The sequence below is a fragment of the Clarias gariepinus genome, chromosome 7 (genome assembly GCF_024256425.1).
Source record: "Clarias gariepinus isolate MV-2021 ecotype Netherlands chromosome 7, CGAR_prim_01v2, whole genome shotgun sequence".
Lineage (NCBI taxonomy): Eukaryota > Metazoa > Chordata > Actinopteri > Siluriformes > Clariidae > Clarias > Clarias gariepinus.
Genome location: NC_071106.1, coordinates 18225888 through 18248866, shown reverse-complemented (window position 1 = coordinate 18248866; position 22979 = coordinate 18225888). Strand labels below are relative to the sequence as shown.

Sequence of the window (22979 nt, the reverse complement as noted above, 5' to 3'; positions counted from 1 at the left end):
ATTGGGAATGAAGCAGGGGACAGTACTGGGAATGAAGCAGGGGACAGTATTGGGAATGAAGCAGGGGACAGTATTGGGGGTGAAGCAGGGGACAGTATTGGGAATGAAGCAGGAGACAGTATTGGGAATGAAGCAGGGGACAGTATTGGGAATGAAGCAGGGGACAGTACTGGGAATGAAGCAGGGGACAGTATTGGGGATGAAGCAGGGGACAGTATTGGGAATGAAGCAGGGGACAGTATTGGGAATGAAGCAGGGGACAGTATTGGGAATGAAGCAGGAGACAGTATTGGGAATGAAGCAGGGGACAGTATTGGGAATGAAGCAGGGGACAGTACTGGGAATGAAGCAGGGGACAGTATTGGGAATGAAGCAGGGGACAGTATTGGGAGTGAAGGAGGGGACATAGTTCCGTGTTCATCTCGCCCAGCAGCTTGTTCTGATTCCACACCGCTCACCTGCCTCACTGCTCAGTAAGGGACCGTCAATATCTTACACACCAAAATGAAAACGTCAAACGTGTAATCAAAGGCAATAGATATGGATCATTTTAAGCGATTTTAAGTTCTTGATTAAAAAGAAAACTACTATACCGTATAATCTTATTTGTCTTAATATAATCAACACTCGCCGTTTTCCTCGTTCTTTTAAAAAACGTATATTTTATAACACTCTCTAAACATGACATCCACCATAGGCTCAAGAGGAGGAAAACTTTTTATCCTTTAAACGTACAAATCATTTACTGCACACAGTGTAATATTACTAGCGCACACTTCAGGCTTTAGACGTTCCCCGAGAGTGAACGAGATACGTGATGAAATGCACATACGCGAGTTGGTTTCTGCGACGGACCAATTGGTGCGTAGCTCTTTTAGTTCCGGGTGTGTGTGTGTGTGTGTCGCTCAGTTAGAACTAGCCGCTGTCGGTTAGCCTCCAACCCGTAGGTGTGTCAGTGTTCAGTACATCAGCGTTATTTTGCACTGAGAGTTTAAAGACAGTCATTTATGCATTGTATTTGAGACGAGCTCCGTTACGAGGGAGAGAATGGCGGCAGCGTTACTGTCTGAGACGGAGATCCGACACCGCTCTATGGCGGAAGAGGACCCGAACGGGAACGAGCACGGCGCGGCCGCCCGCAGTAGCGCACCCCGCTGGGGACCGCAGCACGCCGGGGCCCGCCAGCTCGCCCAGCTCTACTCCCCCGGTAAGACCATGAAGACACACACACACACACACACACCTGGTATAAGAAGCAGGAGATATCCCCCCTCCCTTCAGTCTGGTGCTAAATCCCAAATGTTAGCCATGATAAGGCCAATGTTGTGAGCAGAGCGAGGTGTGTTCTCCTCCTCCACTGTAGAGAGAGCACACAGCAGAAGTTTTAGTTTGATCAGATTTATATTTAGATCCTTAGTGAGCAAGCCAGATGTGACAGGTGGGGAAAAGCTCCCTGTAGGAACTCTAAAGCTCAAAGGAAATCACACTGCATATTGGGATAAATTTATTATAAATATTTTATATTATAAATTATAAATCATTATTATTTTTATATTTAATAATACACTGTAATACTTTACTAACTTTTAACAACAGACAAACAAGTACCATATTTTTAGTTCGCAGGTTATGCGTCCAGGTTATGCCATTAAATTAGCAGGTTTATGAAAGAAGTGCAGCTTAAGTTTGCCCACCTTTCACATGATTTCGTATACAGTTTCTCTGATGGCTTGTAGCTGCTCAATAGTTCAGGACTGGAATTCCCATAAACAGTTTTGTACGTGAGCCTCCAATAATGAAAATGGACTCCTACTAACACACAGTATGGCTTCGGATCAAGCCCTGCTATCTGATATCACCCAAATGAGGATGGTTTCCCTGTTGAGTCTGGCTTCTTCATCTTTTCATCTCAGGGTTTTTTCCTTGTCACCCTTGCCTTGCTCATCCGGATCTGATCATTTCTGATTTATACATATTTCCTCAAACTTTTTAAACTCATTTTCAGCATTTTATGATTTTTTTTTAAAGCTTCATTGCAAAAATGAGCAAAATGCATTATGTAAGTAAAACTGAATTTAATTTAATTGAATTCCGTAATATTTGCACTTCTTATGTTGTTATGCAGTATATGCCTTGTCAGGTTTATTGTTCTCAGAAATAATATGTGTCACTCAGCAACTTGTTGCCCTCTTTTTTTTTTTCAGAACATTCTCCATGTTGTTAACTCAGTTTCATGTCCAGAAAAATAAGCAAAATATTTTAATCCAAATCTACTTCAGGCTTTTAATTAAAAGCTCAGCTTTTGTGCCATGGTGTCAGAGGATTAGTGGTTGAAGAAATATGTACAGAATTGACTTTATCAAAGAATGTGCTTTCACATTGTTTCACAATCAGCTGCTATTGCCTGTCCAGGAAGTCTTCCTGTTGTGGCCTGAGCGGGTGATTGCTTTAAGCACAAGGTAAAAAAAAGAGAGAGAATAGATCTGTTCAATTTGGAATGCTATTAGGAGTGATAATGATCATGCCATTTTGAGACTGTTCATCTCCAGGCAGTGCAAGCAGTACATCAGGCATGTGCTGCCACTGGCAGGCCCTGTTAATTATTTGGGGAAGTGTGGGGTGGGCTAGTGGAGGGCTGTTTTGCAGGGTTAATAAGTTAATGTGGTAATGCATGTCTCTGTTGATGAGAGCACTGGGGATGGAAATTTTGGATGAACGGAATACCCCCTCCCCCACTGTTTGAGATGGTTATTTATAGAAGTGATGCACTGTGCTATTAACGTGCTATGCACATTTAAACATGCTGTCCTTTTGTCATTTCTTCAAGTTGTAGTGTTAAAAGGGTTCATTAAGGCTGCTTTCACACTAGGCCTGGCCAGGTAAGATTGATCTCTCCCCAACTGGCCAGCTTTCACATTAGTAATATTGTCCAGCACCTGAGTACACTTGTGTATTTCACTTTCTGATACTGTAGGTGGCAGTGTACATCTAGTTGGTTTGGCAAAAATTCAGAGAAGGAAAGAACAAGGAAGTCAGTGTTTAGGATATGTTTAATATGATTGATATTACAAAAAAGTGTTAAGCGGGATCCCCTTTGCCTGCCATCCTGTTTTATCAGTTATTGCTGTCCAGTTCAGGGGACGAGAGAGCCGCAAGGTGAGATATATCGGAGGAGACAGACACGACACGTTGTGGCATCACGTTCTAATCAGAGGTTCTCTTCCGTGTTCAGGAAGTGTCGGCTTTCATATTTGATTCGAGCCATGCCCAAGCACAATCCTAATTGTTCACGGTAGGCAAGTGCACTGGGATTTTTTTACCCCACGACCACAGTGTGAAAGCACCTTTATATTGAATGTTGCGCTTTTCTTTTTAGGGAAACGGTGGGAGAGGATGGGGAAGTGTTCAGTTCTTTATGGAAAAACACAATTCCCTTTAGTTTCCCCCTATGGTCAACGCATGGGTTTTTTTGCTCATTAGGGACACTCTGATCATTTTGATTTATATACGTTTCCTCACACTTTTTAAACTAATTTACTTTTTTTTTTCTGTAAAACTGCTTTGCGAATAAAATTATGAAGATATGAAGAATTTTGATTAGTTATGAATTGCAATTATTTTGCGTCCTGATTTCTGTATCACTACACCGGCTCCAGAATCGATTTATTCTATTGAATATTATGTGATTTTATTATAATAATGGTTTATTATACAGTATTTCTAATAGAGATGAACCGAAGTAATCAGCCATTGACCGAAATTGGCCTTTGTACAATCTATGTACAATCAGCCTTGGACATAACAGATTCTGTGCTGAGTGCAGAAGTTTCTGAATGGTGCAGCAAATGCATTTTTATGGTGTTACATTTTCAAAAGTTCGATTGGCCCTGTTCACTCTGCGAGAGAATTATTTCTATACCCACTCGTTACACACTTACATTAGTCTCAAAATACCTCATTCGCTAATGAATATCGTTAGAAGCTGTGCGCGCCTGCATTTTCACAATTGCTCAACACGTGCTCAAGACTTTAGAGCCCTTTGATGTGGTAAAATGTTGCAGTTTCCTACAGATGGAACACTCTAAACTATTCACACACTAGCATCCTGTGTGGTAGAAGGGAATTATTTGCTAGGATTTTTATTATTTGCTAGAATTATTATTATTTAGAAATAATAATAATAGTGGATGACCGAGATACATGCTGCTGAGTGAAAATTTAGCTTTTTCTTTACTTTAATTTTCAGTTAAATGCTAAACCCCTTATATTTTAATTATTATTTTTTTTTTTGTGCTGCCCTTGGTTTTTAAGTGAGAAACTAATGCCATAAGGAATGGGATACATTTAATTACTCATATTTAGTTCAGTTGTGAAGCTGTTTAAAACACTACGGTATAAAACTATTACGTTATAACAACTTATTTTTAAAAGTTCAAGATCACAAGTTGTAACAAAATTTGTTAAAAATTTAATTATTTATAAATTTGTGATACTTAGAGAATCGCAATATTAATCAATCAACACCTGGGTATCGTAATAATATTGGTTGGTCACTAGTCATTCCTGTCCCTAGTATTTATAATAAAATCTGCATAACGCTTTTAGCACCTGTTATTTGCTGCTATATTTTCCTTAGCAGAACATTGCTGTGCTGTTGTAATCGGGTTTGTTAGGATAGAACATTCTAAACCAAATATAAGTCTTTTGACTAAACGTCAAAAGAGCAATTAATTCTTTTTCATATTTATGAGCTATCCAAAGCAGAAATGGAGAAGACCTTCAATGTTGGACTCAGGATGTTCCAGAATGCAGTTCACCTCTACGACACAGTTGTAGCAGAGACACATTTTGACTGTCTTGCATCTTGCATCCTGATATTTCCACTTTCAAACAGTAAAAACCAGTGAAAACACCACCTCAACTTGAAAGTTCATCACATTTATTTGGGATAGTATTTTAAACTACCAGGTCCTTCATTGTCTACAGATAAACATCAGATTTAATCTGATGTTTATCTGTAGACAATAAATTATTGAGCATATACAGTCATAAAACATGGTTACATCTGTAGCATTGAACATGTTATGTTTATTAGAGTTATTATGCCTTGTTGTTAACACTGTTTGCTGTTGTCTGCCCTTGTTTCCGTAATGTTATTTCAGTTCAAAATGTTACATGACTGGTTGAAAGTCACCATAGTAGAATTCCATCAATCTTACTATGACAAGCAAACACAGGCAAATTCGAAGCTTTGGATATCAAAGTCAAATAGCATTGTGTGTAATGTAGGCAACTATTAACTGAAATCATAATAGACCAAAATGTAGTTCAAAAAATCAACTCAGAATTTCATTAAAGAATAAGTCTTAGACACTATTAAAGATAAAAATGAATTCAGACAATATAAACGTTGTTCGGACTGATTTTTTACATTTAAAAGCAACCTTCACATGTTAAAGCATCCAGGTATTGTGTTACACTGGTATTAAAGTATTAAACATGGACAGCTTGGTTCTGATCACAGAGTTCTGGGCCTTATCAAGACCCTCTTATTAGAGGACGAGAGCAGCCTAGACTTCTGGATCTTCTATCAGCAGTGGGTGTGTGTTACCCAGAGTAGGAGGCTCAGGGGTGGAATGGGATTGATGAGACTTGGTTTGTTCTATGGTGTCTCTGCATCATAACTGCTACCCCAGGAAAGTGGAACAGCTGGACGCCACTTCCCGCCATATGTCTGCATCTCATGCACCGCTGACTGTGATTTGCTCTTCTTTAACCCACTTTATGGATTAGATATGAAGTAAACGAGCATCTGAAGAGTATCTGCTACTTGCTGAGGACTTGGTGTTGCGCACCTGGGCTCCTAAGGTCTGTGTACTTGTGGATGTCATTGTATCCGTAAGTGACACGCTGACGGGGAAAAAAAGGTTAATGTTAGCTCGACATCTATGTGCTGACCAGAGACATGTGCATCAAGACCATTCTTTATGCATTCAACCAAAAAATGTTGCCTGGGATGCAATGTTTCTTGAGACAATCCAGCAGCAGGTTGCTCATACTGCTTAGTTTGTTACTTAGTTTGTTCGATTTATTATTAGGGAAAGAAAGATCTTGTGCTGTTGTGAAAGTCAAAGAGCTAAACAGAACTGACTAATAGGATATGGACTTGGGATTGGTCAAGAGAGTCTGTGGGAGATGAAGGGATCAGTCAGAATTTATGTTTCAGAGAACATTCCTGCATAAATGGTTAGTTAAGTTCATTTTTCAGTTTACTTCTGCCCTTATTTCAACAAGTAGCTGTATCAGACACTGATTAACTAATGCACGTGGAGCTGCTGCTTATCAGGTGTTTAAACAGCACAGTGTTTGTTTATGGTCACTATCTTCGAGATAAGACAGTCGAAAGCTAATATCGCGCACACGAGGGATAATTTACAACCCTTTATCACTTCAATCAGAGAAACAGCTTCTTTTTTACCCTCCCATGTTTGATTAAGTGAGGGAAGTTATTTAAAAGCTATGGGATATTGTGAATGTGTTTCTTAGTACAATAATCAGTCATTCACTAAACAAGTCATGTTTTAAATAGTCCCAGGTTATGCTAAGTGACCCTGAGCTAACTGTCACTTTTAGCTCTGGTCATAAATTGGATGTGAAGTAGTCTAAATATAGTCTGCACTTCAACTTGGTTTCAGACAGGATTTCAGCAGGTTTGGAAACATTGGTTGGTTATTGGAAAACCTTTGTACTCTCCTGAATATAATATATAGTATATATATAGTAGTAATATATTAGGATAGGGTACTGTAATAGATGTATTGGGTTGCAAATTTCAGACATTGCTCTTTACCTGTAGTCAATCACGTTCACAATCAATAATAATTGAATCATTAATAAATGATGATAACCGGACACACATTTTTCCTCTGGAGAGTCAACGTTTATTGTAAACTGTTCTAGTTGCACAATCCACTGTTTCCCATACACTGATTTGTTTATGGTGGTTTGCCATATTACCAGCATTGACCTTCTCATATTATGTTTGTTTTTTATTATTTAAAATGAATATAAACATTATTAATTGTGTGCAAAACCTTGATTCACCTAATCCCCCCAACACACTGAGAATAGCCCTACCGTTCTGTGCACAAAAATTGTCCGTGCATGTTATTTGCTTGTGAACATATGACAGTTCATGCCGTTGAACGAAAGTAAATTGCTCTGGAGAAAAAAAAGATGGTGGAGGTGAAAGCAGATTGAAAAAAGGCCAACTCAATGTGTTGTTCTCCACAAATTAATTGATGTGATAACCTGGTCATTCAGTACATTCTGCTTGTCAGCTGACTTTGTAAGTTTTTACACATGACGCTGCTGAGCCTAGACCTGACCACCTGATGCAAACCCAGACCAAAACACTGCCTCCTGAGATGTGTTTTTTTTTTTTTTTGGAATGAACAGTTGAAATTGCGCTTGATTAACAGTAAAGTTGTCCTGCTTCTGGCTGGAGATCTCGTCGCATGGATGCCCCGTGTGGTCTGCCTGGGATGCGTGTGGTGACTGGGGACGGTTCCACTTTACCATGAACACGGTCCTGTCCTTGGCTGATGCAGACAGCTGTTCTATGAGGACTCGTGACTGCAGTTGCTTGAGAGTTCAGGACTTAAGTTTCCAACAGTCTACCTGTGCCTCCAATAACGAACTGGACTCCATATTAACTAAAACACATCTCATGTTATACTAAACTTACAGTCTCGCACAGTATGATTCAGATCAATCCCTGCTATCTATTTTACCCAAATGAGGATGGGTTCCTTGTTGAGTCTGGTTTCTCTCAAGGTTTCTTCCTATTACCATCTCGGGGAGTTTTTCCTTGTCGCCGTCGTCCTCGGCTTGCTCATCAGGGACAGTCTTATCATTTTGATTCATACACATTCACATTTCGTACAAACTTAAATAATTATTTTTATTGTGTAAAGCTGCTTTGCGACAATGTAAATTGTTAAAAGCACTATGCAAATAAAATATAATTAAATTAAAGTCCAGTGTCAAATAAGATAAGTCAGATAGTCTGTATGCTACTGCTGTATGACAGTCCTTGCTTACAAAGGTCCAAACATGTGACTGCCATGACAGAATAGCCAAAACAGTTTCATGAGTAGTTTAAGGTCTACTCATAGTCATAAGACTATTTCTGGTTGAGTGATGTAGTTTATTAGTGAATCAAATCTATGACAACCTGTTAGAACTCCCTTCTGACTCAATGTCTCTATCACTATAGTGAAGCTGTGGCTAAAGAAAAACATACAGTAAATGCATATGAATGATCACAACAGGCTCCTGTTAAAAAAATCTTGACTCCCTGATCCACATTCTACTTTTTTTCCAATGATTTTCAGATCTCCCACAATACTGTTTTTCCCTGAGTACACCTTTGAGCCGCTAAAATGGGTTTGGATCTTGACTGTGACCACTGCAATAATAGTATCCTGGGTACTGCATGTGAAAACTGTGTTTTCCTCCACAGATAAGTACCCCTTTGACGCCACACCTTTGTCTAAGTGCTTCCCTGTTTAAAAAAAAGAATATATTTCTGCTCCTGTCCCAGGTGGTTCTGTGGTGAAGTTCCGTTTGGTGTGGGAGTGGTGCGTTGTAGCTCAGGAGACAGATAGAGCGCGAAGCTACAGAACATGACACCAGGCCTGTTATCTAAAGCCAGTCTCATAATGAGTGGGGAAGTATTGCTGCACACTACAGGTGTGGATTATTTTCTTCCAGGAATTTAGATTACCAGGAAAGTAAATTTTTAGGCATGAAAAAAAGCCTAAAGAAGCAGTACAAGAAACCCTGTTCATATTTACAGCTGTCCAAATCCTTTTTATTTCATGAAACTCTGAGAGTGATCAGTTAGCTAGTGTTTCACATGAAAGTGGCTTTAAAGGTCATGTGATGCCCATTTTAATTATAGCCAGGTATAAACCTGGTTTGCTAAATCAGGTTTGCTCTATCCTGTCAAGCTTGTTTACCAGCTCAGACACATTTTTATTCAGCAGGAGCTCAACTCTGCCCCCCTTACCCCCCTCCCTCGTCAGCACAGGAGACCGTTTGCATCCCTTGCCCTTTCTGTTCTGCATGTTTGATGTACACTTAGCCAAGGCTGTCTGAGCTGATGAATAATTTAACCCTCCTCCTTTCCTCCAGACCTGTGCAGCACATTGGCTGCCTTTAGCTTCCCGACCTCAATGTCAGTAGGTCATGGGTTCATGACACAGCAAGGTGTTTAGCACACCTCCTGTGCATTTGATATGACTAAGTGACTTGAGCAACCTTGGCCACTAGACCAAATTTTTGCATCTGTATCAAGAGGTACTGTCCCCTTTGAAAGTGTTGGAAAGGCAAGGTTATTATTTTGTTTTTGCCGTACACTGAAGACATTTGGATGAACGAGAAAATTAATTAAAAAATCATATTTCATTTAGTGATATGCTCTCACCCATCAAGGTGTGGATTTCAGCACTGTGGTATCTAGCATCAATCAGGAGGACCTTTAAATCCTGTAAGGTGGGATCTCTATAAATCAGACTTGTGTGTCCTGTACATCCCACAGTTGGTCTTTCAGATTGAGATCTGGGGAATTTAAAGGCCAAAGTCAGCAATTTGAAAACTTTGTCATGTTTCTCAAGCCGTTCCTGAACAAAATTTTAGTGTGTTCGGGGAGATTATGAAAGAGGCCAATGTTTAGGTACAGTAGGTGCTACTTGTCAAAGTAACGTCCTTATGAAAGCCAGGACCCAAGGTTTCCGAAACATTGCCCAGAGCTTCACACTGCCTCAGCTAGCTTGGTTCTTTCCTATAGTATATCTTATTTTCATAGCTGTTCTTTATTTGCCTTGCTTCCAATGGATAGGGATCCACAGACATTATCAAACTGTTGACACCCTGTTGTATTACTGCTTCTTTTAGCCGTTTTTTTTTTTTTTTGGGGGGGGGGGGGGGGGTGTGAATGGTTAGATGGTGATTGACTTCATCCATCGATAAAATCTTTTGTGTTCTTGTGAAACTGTGATTTGGATCATTGCTTGTTGTTAACACACTGGTGGTTTCCTTTTGTATCTGAACCGTCAGAATGGTCTGCTTTTCTCGCGTCTCTGTGGTCTTTATGTATGGTAACAACAAATGCAGGTTCACAGGTAAAACTAATGACACCAACCCAGAGTAGATATTCAGAGCTGTTACCTCTTTTAAACAATTATTTGAACAGGGCACTCTGGGCAACAGGAAACGCCTGAGGGTCATTCCTTGCATAAAAAGGTCTAAATGTGTTCCAATATTTTTGATTACCTGAAAAATATGATTTAACACATCTAGATATAAAAATTAAAGCTGAACTTCTCTATTATCTCAGATAGGTTTATAGCAAGAACAAGAATTGGCATCTGCTGCTTCAATACTTTTGGTGATGACTGTGAAACAACCTGTGAGCAAACATTGATGTTATACTGTAGAACAAAATGTTTATTTAATGTCTATACAAATAAAATTAATAAGAATAAAAAAATATATATTCATAAGGAGGTAAAATACATGTAAAACCATTTAAAATCACACTTTGAAAACAAAGGCCACACACCAGGGAAACCAAGTGCATTAAGATCTCAAACCCATACACATCATTACTCAAACACTGACTTAAAGTTGCAAACACATCAGTCAGGATATTAGTATGCACACACTATAGAGAGATTTTGAGTTGGTGTTAATAAAAAAGATTTAAAATGCACAAGTGCGCGCACACACACACAGACAAGCGAAGACAGCTAAACACAAGGCCTGAAACCACACAGCCTGTTATTAATATTTGATTGAGAGCTGTATTAGCTTTTCCAGGAACTTCAGGTGACAGATGAGATGGCGACTGTAGGAAACCTGTATAATTACTATTATCTGAAATTCCATTTCTGAGCTTTTTACTCCCTGTGCGTTCTTCAATCAGCTCTGTATTTAGTACCAAGTTCCCAGTCAAGTGGCCCCACTGTGATTCTTTTTTTTTTTTTTTTTTTTTTTTTTTAATATTTAAAAATCCACTTCACTGTTCATTTTTAATCACACACTTGCATCACATCATCTCCAATAAAAACTTAAGTCTGATGATCTAAAAGAAAGGAAAACAACCTGGAGGCAGAGCAACAAAGGAATGCATGTATGACTAAAAGATGTGTGCCACTAAGCGGGAGTGTCTTAGGTGCACCAGTTACTTTCGCACCAGTAGCTTGTGTCCTTCATTAGGGTCACTTCAGCAAAAAAAAAACAATGGAACTTTCAGTTATTTTTTACCAACTATTATTATTATTATTATTATTATTATTATTATTATATGAAATATATTCAGTTTAAGCTTTGAGAAGCTAACCATTATTGGGTCAAATCACACATGATTTGGGGCTTTTATTAGATCTTAGCTGACCACGTAAACGGGCAACCATGTCGGCGCAGCTTTGTTCAAGGTGTGCTCATGCCATTTTTTTAAATTATTCTTGGTCAGTGGTTTTGAACTATTTGTAACTACAGTTTCAACTATCGTCTACTTTAACAGCAGCACCTATGCACCTTTTCCTTTCTGCAGTTTCTCATTCTACAGACTGCTGTTTATAAATCCCAGATGTTCAGCCGTATCTGAAATACTCAAATGAGGCCATCTGGAACGATAACCATGCTCTGATGTTTGATGTGAACATTAACTGAAGCTCTTGATCTGTAAGTGCACAAGTTTATGCATCGTGCTACTGCAAAATTATGGGCCGGGTTTAAAAATTGAGTAAATAAGCAATTATCCAGGTGTCAACTGAGATTTAACTTTTACATTTATATTTAGGCATTTGGCATGCCTAAATATAAATGTAAATTCAGGGCGACTTACAGTATCAAAGTGCTTTGAAGGTTCTGTCACTGGATATAGCCTTGATTACTAGGTTATCAACTATAAGTTCCATACTTCCATCAGTCAAACACTTTTGGGAAACAAATTGAACAATTCTTTTTGGCAAACAAATTGAAAAAAATATTCAAACGATCACATTTAGATCAGTTGATTTAATTATTTGATCCTAAACTACCTCGGTTAACTTATAGTCAATGTAATGTACTACACACTAAAGTGTTTTATGAAATTGACACTAACATTTATTAGCCTTGACTAGGGCTGAAACGATTCCTCAAGTAATTCGATAACAAAAAATGATCAAGGCAAAATTTTCTGCCACGAAATTTCTTTTAATTAATTTTTAAAGCTTGCATTATGTTTTTGCGCAATTATTTGTTTGGCGTGACACAGCGCGCTTCCAGATGCAAGCCAGTAAACACCGACGAAAAAGAACGCTGAGGTCACCCACAAAGTGGAAGGAGACGCAAACAGTTAGCTGTGTATTGATTTGAGGGAAGCAAAATGGAAGGGAGCGGTAAAATGATCAGCGAACCAAGATAAGTAGAAACCAGCAAGAGAAAACGACAGAAATTGTCATTACAGGCTTATGCAATGCATAAGCTGTAAATTTAGAAACTTTTAGTCCTAAAAGGTAACTTGCACAACTTAGTGTTTTGTATAATTATTTATTTTAATGTGTGACATTTAGTCATTTGGAATACCTTTTTTTTTTAGTTTATTTTATTTTAGTTATCTGAGAAAAGGCTTTAAAATAAGAATGTAATGCACTTAATACATCTCAGTCAACTTTAAGCTTTTCCTTGTATTGTAAAAAATGACAATGTTTATTTTTGATTAAATGCTGTATGCTTTTAAAGAATAAAAGTAGATTTTTCTAAAAAGAAAAGCAATTAACCTTTGTTTCTCTTATATATTTTACATTACTGTTTAATTAAGCAAAATTACATTTTATTCAAATACTCAATTAATCGATTAAATTTTTGGTAGAATACTTGATTAGTAAAATATTCGACAGCTACAGCCCTAGCCTTGGCTGTTTTTTCAAAGTGCTTGGGTGAATTCTCCTGCACTGCAACCAGGCTCTAGGTTTCTTGGCCCTTATCATGATAAAGTGTTTAGTGAAAATAATTAAGTAAATATTTGTTGTTCGGGTGTTTGCCTGAGTTTATGGTGTGTGTGACACAGTATGCTTAACTGCAACAGCAACTATGTTTCTCTTAGACTGTGTTGGTCTGTAGTAAGCTGACAGTTGTACAATGAGGTAGTCTTCTGCACAGTGTACACTATGACAAATCCTGCAATTTCTCTGTCTTTCTACACAGTCGAGGCTGGCTTTTGTTTCAAGCTCAGGTAACATTCAAAATTTATACAGCAGACACAAACCGTGCCTGTGCGTACGTCCCAGGTTGAGCTGTCCACTGAGACCAGATGAAAGCATCAGGGCATGTGACTGATCCATTTGTGCTAATCTGGGGAATTCTTGCCTCCCTCCCTTTCTTTGTGACACTCTCTCATTCTCTCTATCTTTCTTTGTGAATCTCTCTCTCTTTCTCTGTCTTTAGCATCTCTTTTGACCCACTTTCACTACATCCCCACCCAAGTCCCATTTGAAGACGGGCCTAATGAGATCTGGCCAGAGGAAATGCACGTGTCTGTCTTTTTCACAAACGTTTCAGGTTTTCTGCGCCCCAATCCACAGCATTTCAGTTTACTCACATGTAGATGTCCTTCCAGTTCCAGTGAGGTGAAGTGATGAGAGAACGGCTCATTTATGGCATGTTGGCAGGCTTGAAGGCTTCTATTCTGGGCCTTTGAGGCGCCTATTGTTCTACCGCTCCCGAGGAGGTAGGAGCTGCTCTTTCAGAGGCACGGCTGTGCCGAGGACGCGGGCCACCGGCACTCCATCAGGAGAAAGGCGTCCTTTGTTGGCTTGGGACAGGGACCGTGCCAGACACACATCTCGATGCTGTTCTAAGAACACCTCCCTGTTCACACTCGCTGACTTCTGGCGTGACAGCTGAGTAACCGGCTGCATACGCCCAAAGCAGGACGGCGCTTCACATGCTCAAATATTGTTTCATTCTTTTGTCCAGTTTGCTGCAGTTTTTTTTTTTTATTTAAAATCGACTACAGGTGCAAAAACAAGGGAAGTTTCACTAGCAAACAGTTCTTAATGGAGCCTTTACCTGCAGGACAATTCGCACGGATGGTGGAGGTGGACAATAGGATGGTATTGGGACACCAAGATTTATCTACTCAGGCAAAGATAACAAATATGGGTTGAGATCAAAAGCTACAAGCCCTAAATATATCACAGCAAACTAAAATCTTACATTATGGCCCTGAATTAAAAGAAACAAATAAAAATAAGGTTTCTTCTTTTTTTAAATTTGAATATGAACAGATCCACATTGAGCACATGCAGCTCCAATTTATTGCTAAGGTTAGCATTGATATGATGCTAGGACTGAGTGGTATTGGCTTTTTAGGTTTGCAGTGTTGTGCATATTTGTCACACGTAAATGATTCAGATCATTAAACAAATTTTATATTACACCAAGATTACCTGAGTAAATACAAAATGCAGTTTTTAAATGATGGTTTCATTAATTAGGGAAAGCTGTCCAAACCTGCTTGGCGCTATGTGAAAAAGAAATTGCTCCCAAACCTAATAACTGGTTGTGCCACCCTGAACTGCAATCATACGTTTGAAATAACTGGCAGTGAGTCTTTCATCTTCTTTCCAGAATTGTTTCAACCCGGCCACATCACATGAACTGATACAGTAGTTGGACATTCTGCTTCAGGATTTTCTGATAGAGTACAGAATTCATGGTTCCAAGTCATCCAGACCATCACACGTGCCACCAACATGTTTGACTGTTGGTCTGTTGTTCTTATTTTTTTAAAAGCTGTGGATGTAATGGGACACGCACCTTTCAAAACCTTTGTCTAATCATTACAGAGAATATTTGGCTTTACTTTTACTCGTTATGCTAGATGGGTTTCGACGGCCCCCCCAATGTCTGAAATCATTTTTTTTTAAAAAAGCATTTTGTATTTACTTAAGTTATCTTTGTGTACTGTAATAAAATTAGTTTGATCTGAATCATTTACACATGACTCATACACTACCGTTCAAAAGTTTGGGATCACTTGCAAATTTCTTCGTTTTTGTTTAGTGATGTATTTTCTACATTCTACAACAATACTGGAGATTTCAAAACTATAAAATAGCACATATCGAATTAGGTAATTACGTAACAACAACAAAAACAACAGTTAGTTGTTATTTTAAGACACAGAGGTTAGCCTTTCTGTAATAGTTCTTGCAAGAACAGTATTGTCAAGTGCATTTGCAAAATCCATCAAGCACCATAATGAAACTGGCTCTCATGAGGCCATCCCAGGAGGGCGAGACCAAAACCTACCTCTGCCGCAGACCAGAAGTTCATTTAGAGTTATCAGCCTTAAAAATGACCAATTAACAGCACCTCATAAGAGCATTAGTAGCAGACACATCTCACCATTAACTGTTCAAAGGAGATTAATGCATTTTTTGGATGCCTTCAGCATTCCTTTACATTGTAGAAAGAAATGAAAATCAGGAACCATAATGGAGTTAGAAAGTGACCCCAAACTTTTAAACGGTAGTGTATGTATAAAAAGTAAACAAAACCAGAAGAGGCCTGATACTGACTTACATTTCTCTCTTTATACATCTGGGCAGTTTGAGGCTTTACTCAGTGCCTCACCGGTGATGGTTGGTGGTGCCGGAGTCTGAACAGGTGACCTTCCGATCAGTAGTCCAACCACTCAACTGGCCCGACCCCCTGCACCACCTTTTGCCCCAAACCTTTATATATACTCTATATTCTTGTATTTTGGAACAAGATATAGAATGAAGCAATACTGTTTATATCACTATAGCTTAATGTTGCACTTCACCCCTGCTCTCCCTCACTACCTTATTTCTCTATAACAGCTATGGAAGCTCTACAGTAGAAAACTTACCTACTTCATCACAGCAAGTAGACCTTTTATTGCTTTAGTTCTGTTTACACTATTATTTATTATACTATTATTTATTGTTGAGAACAACTGAAGCCGCATTCTTTTAGATAGACCTATTTTTCTTTCTTTCTTGTTTTTTTACTGATTTGTTCATTTTCGTGTTTCAAACAGGAAACCCTGACTTAGCATTTGTTTTTTGTTTTTTTTTCACTTACAGTCTGTTTTAATGATGAACATGCTTATGATCTTTTACATGTGGCATTGATTTCCATCTGAACACTTCATAGAAATTAGTGTGATATCTATTGTGTGTCACCATTTAACCTAAAAATAATGAGATATAATACTTTTCAGGTTCATAACTCCCAAATCTACATGACGCTCTGTATATCGCTTAGTGAGGTGATGTTATTTTTTCAGGAAGTGCTCTATGAGGGTGTGAACATGCACAGGAAGGGCAACATCTGTAAAGTATTTATAGAAGTGCATAACATGTTTAAAAGCGAATTAATCAACAGAATCTCACATTTTCAATAGCCAAGAACAGCTAGAGACCTATCTCTATGCTATCTCTCATGCTATCTTAACATTTTAGACTGCAAACGTCTGTGTACAGCCGTAGTAACTGGTCACTGTTGTTGATGTGCTGGCTGTTTTCACTGGTTCTGTATGCTTAGTAAGCTTAGTTGCATGATGCATTCTTAAAGGGGTTAATGTAACCGTCACTACAAACTTGGCTCTGGAAAGCTTTTTAAATAGCATTGGCTTAATAATATGGTGAATGCTTTACTTTTGCACCACTTGGGAGCCCTAATCCTTAGATTTAGGTCCAGTGATGATGCAATACACCATGGACACAGCTGGAATAGTCTCACTATATGCAAGATGTTGGCTCCTTTAACAGAACAGACACGGGGGAGTTATTTTTTATTTATTAATTTAAAGTATGTACGGTTGATGGAAAGCTTGCTTCCATGTTTCAATCTGTTGTAGAAGGCTGCAGATGTTAAGTGGGTGAGAGAATGAGCAGGAACGCCATTAGCATTTACAGGGTGTTGTTTGGCACTCGAGCCACCCCTCTGTGTCGAATCAGGCATTGTTGATTAATTCCAGCCTATTAGCACCCCCCCTCCCCTTCTTCTCATCCCCCTGCCTCTCCTCACCCCTCCCAGGTTAATTCCCCACGCCAGCGAGCAGCGAAGGGGGCCATGGGTGTGAGCGATCGTCGCAGGAGTTTGCTGGCGAGCACATCGTTGTCAGGAGTGTATTAATGAGCACGAGGCTCAGCTCCCGCGGCCAGGGCCACGACGGCGATGCCGGCTCTGCTGAGGCCTGGCCTAGTTTCTGCCCTCGCCGGGGAGCAAGACAATCCAACGACTGATGCTGATCACCTGACAGTGGCCCCACTGCTGCACACGTTCATGTGTTTGTGCGCGCGTGGATGCAGGAGACGGATGGCAAGTGTGAACACGGCTAAATGGCTCTCTCCTTGTAGTTTCCTGTCCCTGAATAATCTGCAGAGCTTCGGCGGAAGGTGTCATGGATAGTGTTGGTCCTTGTAGTAGTTCCCCACAAGTAACAAGTGACCAAACTGAACAGATGTGTTTTTTGTGCTTGGACAGTCTGCAGGGTGTTTTATTATAATAACGATGCTGAGGTGAGCCACTTGTGAACATTTCTTTTTTTTAAATGACAAAATTACCCTTTTTGTTTAATACACAGTTGCCTTCAGATAAAGTTCTACGTCTCCATCATATATAAAATCTAAGAGGTAAAACTTCTATACTCATATAAACACTACTCAAACAGTTAATTCACTGGACTTTGGAGCGTGGTTTAATTAATGAGATTAATGCTCATTTGGTTACAGGCACTGATGTCAAGTGAGGAAACTTGGAACACAGTTGGCGTTCCAGTTCATCCTGATGGTGTTCAGTAGAGCTGTCAATCGTCCTTAGACGTGATTTGTGCAGTTTAAAAAAAATTTAATAAGTTTTACTCAGCATCTGGCAGAACCACTCACAGTTCATCTGAGGACTTGGTTGCACCTGCTTCCTTTTTCATGCAAAATCCAGCAGCTTCTATTTATTATTTTTTCTAAAAAGTAGCTGCTTACATTATATGCTGTTTTCTTTTCTAGCATAAATAATTCTTCTGTAAATTTAAACTTTATTATTCCATTTCTGTAATTATGGTTGAATGGATGAGTCGAATGGTCAAATTGGTGACCTTTTAATTTCATGATGGCCTTGTTTGTTTTTTTTTGTTTAGTTTTTTTGTTCTTGACGTGGCAGCCATAACCAAGCAGGGTGTGGTTATGTACTGAGTGAAACATGGACTGAGATTTGTGCAGATGTCTATATCAGCTTTGCTTGTTTTTTTTTCCAGCTCAGTACTGATCCAGGTTTGTTTTACTTTTTAGCATCAGGAGGACGTGCAGCAGCACCATCAGCTCAGTCGGCGTCAGCTGAGATGAGTGTTTACTTCGGTGTCAGGTGTTCGTCTGAAACAGGTGTCACAGGGAAGACGTGTAATAACTGCACGCAGTGAGGGACACCTGCTTCAGTATTAGGTTCTAGAGGCTTATGGGAACCATTGTCGTAAGTCGATCGTGGATGTTGTGCGGTCAGCTGTGTGTGTACCGATACATTAAGAGTGTATCATGGTTCAAGCCTGGTCTGCTCAGTGGAAGCCAGTTCGTAGAAATCCTATAAATAACGGTCATCACTGTCCTCTCCTCAGCCTGCTCGAGCTCTGCATCCTCTAAAGGCGGAGTCTCTAATGGCATTAAATTTTCAGAAGAGCCGACTGCACTGTGCCACTTTAGAAGAAGGAGAGAAGACAAAAGAAAGATCAGTGGGAGAAGAAAAGTTTTCTGTCATTAATGACTGAATATGCAAACTAATGAAAATGGAGATGGTGTGCAGAATGATGAGATTGGGTTGATGTCTGGTCGACAGAGTGAATAATGTAGTAGTACTGTACTTCATTCTCTCTCTCTGTCCCACTTGCTCTCGCTCTCTCTCTCTCAGTTGTACAATTCTGTCAAGGCTTTTCAACAATTTTAAGGAACTAATGAGTTCCGGAACAATCCAGAAGAATAATGATATAATAACTTGGTCTACAAATCTTGAGTTTCAGTATATCTTGAGCATTAAAAAACGCACCAGCCCGCTCTCGAAATGAAAGGAAAAATTTATTTGTATGTTTTTTGCATATTCGTTGATATACAGTCAAGGGCAGCACAGTTGTTTTACTGGTTAGTACTGTCGCCTCTTATCTCCAGGACTGGGGTTCGATTCGGGTCTACAGTCTGTGTATGTGGAGGTCGTATGTATTGTGGCTTTCTTCCGGGAACTCTGGTTTCCTCACACAGACTAAAGATATGTGCTGTAGGCGTAGCGGTATCCTTAAACTGCCTACTAGTTTAAGTATGACCATATAGTCATTTCCATAAATTGCACACTACCAAAATTCTTTATTATATCTGTCAATGACGAGGTATTGCAGTTTTTATTTGAGTCCTGAGGGATTAGTATAAAATGTATAGTAGCGCAGTTGTAAAGTGCTCGCCCTATTATCCGAAAATAGCGAGTTAGATTCCCGGGTGATGCTGTAACCTCTCGCAGCCGGAGGTCTAGAGAGAGAACTGATTGGCCGAGCTCTCCCAGAGGGGATGGATGAGAGGTACTTAGTGCTCCCAAATTAATCACGGCTCTACAGCCAATCGGGGGCGTCTGTGTCCTCCGAGTGTGTTACGCCCCCCTCAGCGGTGCGTGAGCGAGCAGTTCGAAAAAGATTCGGTTGGCTAGCATCTGAGGAAACATGTGATAGTCTTCGGTCCTCCCGAGTGTATCTTGGCCACTAGGACCTTAATGTGGGAGCCCCCTAGTGACTTGGAGGAATTGGACACGAATAAATTAGAGAGAAAATCGGGGTGGGGGGTGTATAGGCCTTTTCATATCTGCAATCCACCCTTTTTAATATCATTAGATTCTTTAATATATGGTTACAGATCATAGACAAGTGCATTCCGTAGACATCACAATGCACTAGAGCTCTTCCCTGGTGACACTCACTGGTGGCAGGCTTATACTGCAGGTTTCTTTGGTTCATGCTTGTTCTAGGAGCAGGTTTCCCTTCAGAAAGCAAAATGTATGCGGTTTTGAATTCAGGTCCAAGCACTCGACCTGAATAATCTAATCAAACTGGTTAATTTCGAATTATGCTCCTAGTCCTAGTCTGTCTCCTCTGGTGTGCTCGGTCAAATGGGTTTTGAAGCATTTGACTAAATCTGAAGAGATAGTATAGTTTTATAAACTTTACAATTCATCCTGCTGCTTTTCCCATCATCAGTTGATCCAAGGGAGGCAGTTCCATCTTTTTATCCATTTATCTTTTAGTGTCTTGTTTTTGATGAGTGGAAAACCTTGCATTTTCTCTTGAATGTTGAATTGACATTACCTCCTGCCAAATGCATTTTTCATTACTAATGAAAGGATTCTTCTGTCATCCGCTATAAGGTAGGGAAAGAAATTCAGTGCTGGGTTCTTCCTGGGTTCCTCAAAAGAGTCTAGTGCCTGACATCCATATATTTCTGCTGACAAATATTGTGATAAATAAGCTTCAAGTATAACTTGTTCCGATGTGTTTGGCAGCTGAACCTAAAATGAACTAGACTTAAACTTCTGTTACATTAAAGCTGTTTATTTGTGATGTTATTAATACAGTTAAATAACGAGTTTGTAAAATATAATAAACTGCATCAATTCTTAGTTTGTTTTTTTTAACTAGTTACATTACTTCTATGTCCTTGTGATCGCTCTTGACTTTGTCCATAGTAAAGGTTTTTATTGTGTTTGTGTTTTGTATGCTGTTCACAGGAAAACGGTTACAGGAGTGGATCTGTGTCATCTTGTGCCTCTCTCTCTTCGCTGTCAACTTCCTCTTCCTCCTCATCAACTTCTCCACAGTGTCCATCTACAGAATCATTTTTGGCATTGGTAAGCTGCTGATTATTACTCTGTGTAATAATAGTCTGAACATCATAAAGACCATAATCAGCTAGCTAAAAAGCGGAATCGTTGGATTGTTCCTAATGTATTGCATCTTTTCAAGATGTTTCTATTTACATGTATTTGGTTTTACATAATGTTGGAAGCTGTTGGAAGCTGCCTTTTATCATAATTATCCTGTATGTTAATGAACCGAACATAATTCGTATACAAATTCAGATTAAACACATTTTCAAACTTATTGTGTCAAAACCTTCATTATAATTAATTATATCCATAATGAAACAGCTGCTTGTTACCCACTGTTGATATTATTGCATGTTCCATGTACATGCTACTTAACTAATATTCCTAACAATAATATATTTTATTTTTCATTTGTCTTGTTTGTGATCTTTTTAAACATTTGTCATTTGTTTAAATATTTAAAATAAAATGTCAACCCTCAGTAGGGCTCACATTTTAATAGTCTTGCGCTGGCATCATCTGATTTTTTTCTTATTTTTATTTTTTTTATACCCGTCAGAAAGGGAAAAAGAGAATAGTTTAGAAAATAATTAAGCAATAACACACAAAAGGGAGTGCTGATGTACTGAAAGTCAGCATGGCTGTGAAGCGGTTATAGGCCGCAGCCTCGAGGGTGATATTGCTTTTATACACCAGTTCTACAAGCGTCACTTGTTATCAACAGACTATGATTTGATTCTTTATTTTACCAGTTATTTTGCTTCGTCAAAACGGCTTTCCAAAACAGAGGGCACTAACTGGCCTTGACAGTCAGAGGTGGTGATCGAGTAATTAACAAGGCTAAAAAGTAGTTTTAAAACTCTTAACAGTATTATGTAACCAAAAGGTGAGGAGACTACAGCATGGAGATGGTGTACAGTTTTGTAAATCTTGTAAGTCTCTTTTTAGGTCCCCACTTATTCCACTTCAGCTTTTAGCTTAACTAACAATTTCAGGGTTACATTCCAAATAGCGTAAGGAGTTGCCCTTGTTCAGGGGTTAACAGTTACAGTATAAGAGCACATGTTAAACTATTATAATAACTTTTATAAATACAGTAGCCTCTATTATATTCTATATCACAACTCATGGAAAACCTCTCGTCCAATTACAATGTTTGGTCAGAACTAACTATGGATTAATCATAATAAAATAAAAAGAATTTTTGGAGAACCTTTTTTTTTTTTTTAAACCCTTCTCACAATTAGTGGAACTGTACTATATGTAGCCCAGTGTAAGTGTAAAACATTTTTTACTGCTTTGACAAAAAAATACATAGACATTAACAGGTCTAAATGAGTTTAATGCATTAAAGCAATTATTCCACTCAACCATTTCAACTTTTATTTCAAAATGAAATAAACATCATTCTAAATGTAAAACTGCAGCCTTAATCAATAAAGAAGCAAATGGATGTTCTGGGTTAGAGAGAATTTAATATACCGTGTATACAGGATCATTATCAAGCTGCAATATAAGTACTAAATCAAGCCACTGATTAGGGCTTTATTTTATTAGCAGTATTTTTTCATAAAGTAACAAAATCACCTAGTTTTTATTGTAGGACCCAGTTCATCCTCAAGTCACCTTTAAATTTTACAACATTTTCTCCCAATTAAATAATTTGCCAATTCCCAGTCCACCCTAGTAATGTGACATGACAGAAGCTGACCACTTTATTAGGTACATCTGTAAATTTTTGCAATTATGCGTCAGCCAAGGGTGTGGCAGTAGTACAGTACACAAAATCGTGCAGATCCACACCAAGAGCTTCAAGAAATGTTCAGACCATCAAAATGGTAGACAAATGTCATCTGTGCCCTGTTGGTCCCTGGTTTGAATATTTCAGAAACACAGATTAGTACAAAAATATACCATTGAGCTCTCTTAAACTAGGCAGTTGAAGAAGCATTTTTACCTGAAGAACTGCTTCTCACTGGATATGTTTGTTTGATTGTTTTTTTTTCTTGCACTATTCTTTGTGGACTGTAAAACCTCTGGTCATG

General features: G+C 38.9%; 1 protein-coding gene across 1 annotated transcript in view; it reads left to right on the top strand.

The window, feature by feature from the left end:
* Window positions 1-757: 757 nt before the first annotated feature.
* The window catches only part of si:ch211-212o1.2 (uncharacterized protein LOC492735 homolog), a 39522-nt gene continuing 17300 nt past the window's right edge, over window positions 758-22979 (top strand). Inside the window, exons 1-2 of the mRNA XM_053501117.1 lie at window positions 758-1207; window positions 20836-20955. Of these exons, the coding sequence (XP_053357092.1) occupies window positions 1048-1207; window positions 20836-20955 (280 nt within the window). The 5' untranslated portion in view covers window positions 758-1047. The remainder of the gene's footprint in view (window positions 1208-20835; window positions 20956-22979) is intronic.